General features: G+C 41.0%; 1 protein-coding gene across 1 annotated transcript in view; it reads right to left on the minus strand.

The window, feature by feature from the left end:
• eys (eyes shut homolog) overlaps nucleotides 1-5,000 on the minus strand; it is a 204,334-nt gene that overhangs the window by 177,580 nt on the left and 21,754 nt on the right. Inside the window, exons 10-12 of the mRNA XM_062520401.1 lie at nucleotides 4,935-5,000; nucleotides 2,069-2,322; nucleotides 14-118 (exon numbers count right to left, since the gene is read on the minus strand). The exon at nucleotides 4,935-5,000 is cut by the window's right edge and continues 98 nt beyond it. Of these exons, the coding sequence (XP_062376385.1) occupies nucleotides 14-118; nucleotides 2,069-2,322; nucleotides 4,935-5,000 (425 nt within the window). The remainder of the gene's footprint in view (nucleotides 1-13; nucleotides 119-2,068; nucleotides 2,323-4,934) is intronic.

Genomic DNA, 5,000 nt, shown 5'->3' on the forward strand with positions numbered 1-5,000 from the left:
GTGGTGTACTTACCGAAAGTACAAAAACAGACGTAGCCATTCGTGAGGTCCTTGCAAGAGCCGCCATTCAAGCAGGGCCTAGACCAGCAGTCATTCACATTCTCCGAGCAGGTCTTTCCTGTAATAAATATTTCACATGCATTATAAATGAGGCATCTGATTGGGGGAGTTGTGCTATACTGTAAGCACCAGCATGAGAGTGTTGAAATCAAATCAAAATGCATTATGTCCTTATGCTTCTTATTTATGTTTCTTATCAAGCGGCCTTATGCTTACAGGCAGAATTATGGTTTGGATAGAATACTTCAACAAAGTCAGCTGTTGAGCTTGTAGCATGACATGACTGTTCAATTTTTGTCGCGTTCCTGTACGCGTTCCTGGGCATATCTTTGTCTGAAGAGATGAGGGTGAACGGTCTGTTTCTGTAGCGTTTCACTGATCCTCATGGGGGCATCCTCTGTGTCGGTAGTTATCTGCTTTGGATTGCCTGGTTGCCACTAATCAATGTCTGAGCCAGTGTGGTCCACATCAGATGGGACGACCTATATGCTATTCCCCACCAAGCTGCAAGGCTATTTTAACCCTGGCTGTTTACTTATTCAGCTAGAGCAGCAGGTGGATCTTCAGGTGAAGGCATACTGCATCTCCCTTGTAAATACAACTCTGTTTCTGATTTTCCTGCATGGCTGGAGGTTTTCATTCATCCGTGGTATCAAAATGGCCCATCATCAGTCCTAACCACATACAGGTCCAAGTGCCTTGGGTGACCTGGGTTCAATTCCAACCCCTCTCCCATCTCTCTCTCACTTGCCTACTGTCACTCTTAACTCGCCCAAATTAAGTCATCAGACGTACAGTCAAATTTGCGTGACGTAAAATGAAGCATCTGACTTGTGCAATGATTCTGCCTGAAACCATTTTTTTTGATGGAGGGCCTTGACAAGATGATCTACAATATATACATGTCATTACAAAGACAGCATGTTTCAAAGTATAATTAAAAGGCACTTGAAAGAGTCGGAAGACAATATCACTCCTGATGACACAGCTGTTGCGGTTGCCACAGTTGTTTGAGTAATCCATCTGTATCCACGTTTGCACATCTGTCCAAAGCAGCAGTCATTCAGCATTACAGGATGCGCGGCTAGTCACAGTGGGATCCTGTAGAGGCTGCTGAGTTCACTCTCAGATACACTGACTATCATTGTCAACACCTTCCCATCAGCAATGATACTGCTATCCACCCGGGACTGTGCTCTGATTGAATATATAAATAGGCGCTGACATTGATGGGTTAGAAGGAGAACAGTATCTATATGAAATGAAATGCCAACCAGACATATGGAAAGGTATGGTATACAGTACATATGGCATATGGTGTCTCTGTTGTCACAATCTATCAATATATCACATAATACTTCACTGCTCCTAATACTGCACCACAGAACATATGCAACAGTGGATTTGCTTGTTATGTAACTGAATAGAAAAAGCCAGGCAAGGCAAGGCATTCACTGAAACACTTTTGCATACAGTACTTGTAATATTTTCAAACGTATACACTTTAAAAATACAAAATGACCAATCTTGGTAAATCAACAAAGAGCCCAAACAGACAGGTAACAGAGACGTGCTAGTTAACACGCACTAGACAGGGGCGGGTGCTGTGCCGTAGGTGGCTGCAGTGCCCACGCCACATTCAGGTCCGTGTGCCCACGGGGACCCGAGATCAAAACAGACTCATGGCCATCTCCTGATCCCATCCCATCCCATCTCTCTCGCTTTCCCACTCGTTTCCTGTCATTCGTCACTGTCCTACTGAATAAAGGCTAAAAGGCCAGATAGATATACTGTATATACCCGTAATTTCCCGACTATTAGCCGCGGCTTATATATTGATTTTGCAAAATTTCTTCAGCTATGAGGTTAACACAGGGGGGCAGTTAATATGGTATTGATATGGTTGTGTTTCTTTTAACTTGCATAAAACACTGTCCTGCGGCTTACACACAATGCGGCTTATGTGCGGGAAATTACTGTAATCATGTGCTAGACAAACCAGCCTTACCTTCAAAACCCGGAGCACACAGGCACTGGTACCCGTGCGCCGTTTCAATGCAGGAGGCTCCGTTGATGCAGGGGGAGCTTCTGCACTGGTTCACCCGCATCTCACAGCGCGCGCCCTCATACCCCGGCTGGCATCGGCAGGTGTAGTTCTGCTCTTGGTCCAGACAGGTGCCATGCTCCGAACACTGATGCCCGACACAATAGTCAACGTCCACTTCGCAGTAGGGGCCCGTGAATCCAGGGGGACAACGGCAACTGGTGATGTAAGAAACATGAAATACGTTAATACGTTATGTTAGCAAAAGATCTGGGCCCGTATTCACAAAGAATTTTAGGGCTAAAAGTAGCTCCTAACTGGCGAATTTAGGGAGGAACTCCTAAAAATAATGGGCGTGTCACTCCTAACTTTATGACTCCTAATTTTTTTCACTAAAAGTTATTCACAAAGCATTTTAAGCCTAAAAGTAGCTCCTTAGTCTAGGACAGCGTAAAAGAACTCGAGAGGACTTCTAACTCACTAAGACCTATTCACAACCCGCTTTTATTTCACGTCGCGATGTTTTGAAATGACCGCAGTGCAGGAGCTCGCTGTCATGCAAGGGAATAAATGTGCATTGCAACTAAGGATGCAAATGCAATAATGCCACCGACAACCAAAACCACCATTGCATGTAAACTAAATGTAACGTCTCATTGTGCCTAATTAAATTAAATCGCTTCTCCTCTTTGCAAATATAGGCTACGTGTTTTCATACAGATTAATTTAAAACATGTTGCAAAGATACTGCTTCAGTCCATAGTGATTCATTAAGCCTAGGCTTGCTTTACTCTTTATTCATTAAGGCTATGCCTATTTATTCATCATCTTCCATCCTTCACAGCCCGACATAGCGCACGCATTCTCACCAGCTAAGACCTAACACCTGTCACTCAACTCGTCATCGTAGGGGAGGTTTGCCATCATTCCCGCGTTATAATCACCAGCCAATCAAGGTGGTCACTTTCATCAAGCTCGTGCATGAGTAATGACGTCAACCATAGCAACGAAGACTCACTTTTAGTTTAGGAGTGGGCGTTTCTCCTTACTAAAAGTAGGTCTGAAAGGCTTTGTGAATAACTTTTAACAGAAAACTCCTAACTAAAATCTTCTAGCGCGATTTAGGAGTACTCTTAGTGGTAAGATAAAATGCTTTGTGAATACGGGCCCAGGGCCTTAACTAAGCAACTTTAGACTTTATAAAAACTTCGGTAACACTTTATATTAGCACACACATATTCACCAGTAATTAGCTGCTTACTAACATGTATATTAGTAGCATACTAGCCATTTGTTAGTCATTATAAGTCACTAATTAATACCTTATTCAGCAAGACCTTATTCTACCCTTACTAGACCCTTAATTAAGAATTTCCCCTATGTAAGCTCCTAATTACCCCTTATTCATAGTTATTAAATAAGTTGCTGCATATGAATTATGACCTAAATATGCATGGCTCAGTATGGGGCTTGTAAGGTGGTAGTACCACAAGAACAGTTATTCGCACCGAATAGTACTTATCAAAGATGGTCTATTCAAATGGAACTAGACACTAAACCACCAGTGCTAATAGTGTACAAATAACTAATAATTAAGTCTTTGTAATGCCAAATATGTTCCCTATTCTAAAGTTGTGTCTTTGTTCACATTTAATTCACAATTCATTTGGCACTTATTAACCCCCATGTGTTCCCTAAACTAAAGTTGCCTCCTATTCACACTTATTAACTGTATTACAGCACATAGTAGGCTACACAAGAAGCAGACAGCTAAGTTAGCACAAATACAAAATATATAATGAATACGAGATAGCGAGAAAGGCGAACCTGGATATATTTGTATGCTAAATTTCTTGGCTCCTGAGTACTCAAAAGTCTCAAACTCAAAACTATTTTTTTAAGTGTGAAGGGTCACATAAATAAGACTTCCGGTGTGAATAAGTTGTGGGTTTGCTATTTGGTCTACTGAATGTTGTATCAAATTCTCTGTTCTTTTCCTTACGGACAGCATCTTATTCTTCCCTACTGACCTCAAACAGCAGAGCTAAGGATTGAATCACACCAGATTTCTCCTTTAGTATGAGGCAGTATACATACATGGGGGTTAATAGTGCCAAATTATTTGTGAATTAATAGTGAACAAAGATCCAACTTTAGAATAGGGAACATATTTGGCATTACAAAGACTTAATTATTAGTTGTTTGTACACTATTAGCACATGTGGTTTAGTGTCTAGTTCAGTTTGAATAGACCATCTTTGATAAGTATTATTAGGGGTGAATAACTGTTCTTGTTGTACTACCACCTTACAAGCCCCATACTGAGCCATGTATATTTAAGTCATAATTCATATGCAACAACTTATTTCATAACTATGAATAAGGGGTAATTAGGAGCTTACATAGGGGAAACTCTTAATTAAGGGTCTAGTAAGGGTAGAATAAGGTCTTGCTGAATAAGGTATTAATTCGTGACTTATAATGACTAACAAATGGCTAGTATGCTACTAATATACATGTTAGTAAGCAGCTAATTACTGGTGAATATGTGTGTGCTAATATAAAGTGTTACCAAAACTTCTTGATTTCTTGAAACATTTTTGTCTAGGGTTAGCCATCATCCACCATGATCATGTCTAGTGGTTTGCCATCTATCTGACTCTAACTCTGAAATGCTGAACTCTGATGTTACCACGGAACATTCATAATTCAACCTCAAAAGGGATTTAACCTCACCACTGAAAAACAAACAATCAACTGTGCTGTAGTCCAGTGGGAACATACATGTCATTCAAGGTTATTAAGAGGTCGTTGAACTCAAGGTTTTTACCTGTAGCCATTGACCTTGTCAACACATGTGGCTCCATTCTGACACCAGTGCTGGTTGCAGTCGTTG

Source organism: Sardina pilchardus, chromosome 18, assembly GCF_963854185.1.
Source record: "Sardina pilchardus chromosome 18, fSarPil1.1, whole genome shotgun sequence".
NCBI classification, from domain to species: domain Eukaryota; kingdom Metazoa; phylum Chordata; class Actinopteri; order Clupeiformes; family Clupeidae; genus Sardina; species Sardina pilchardus.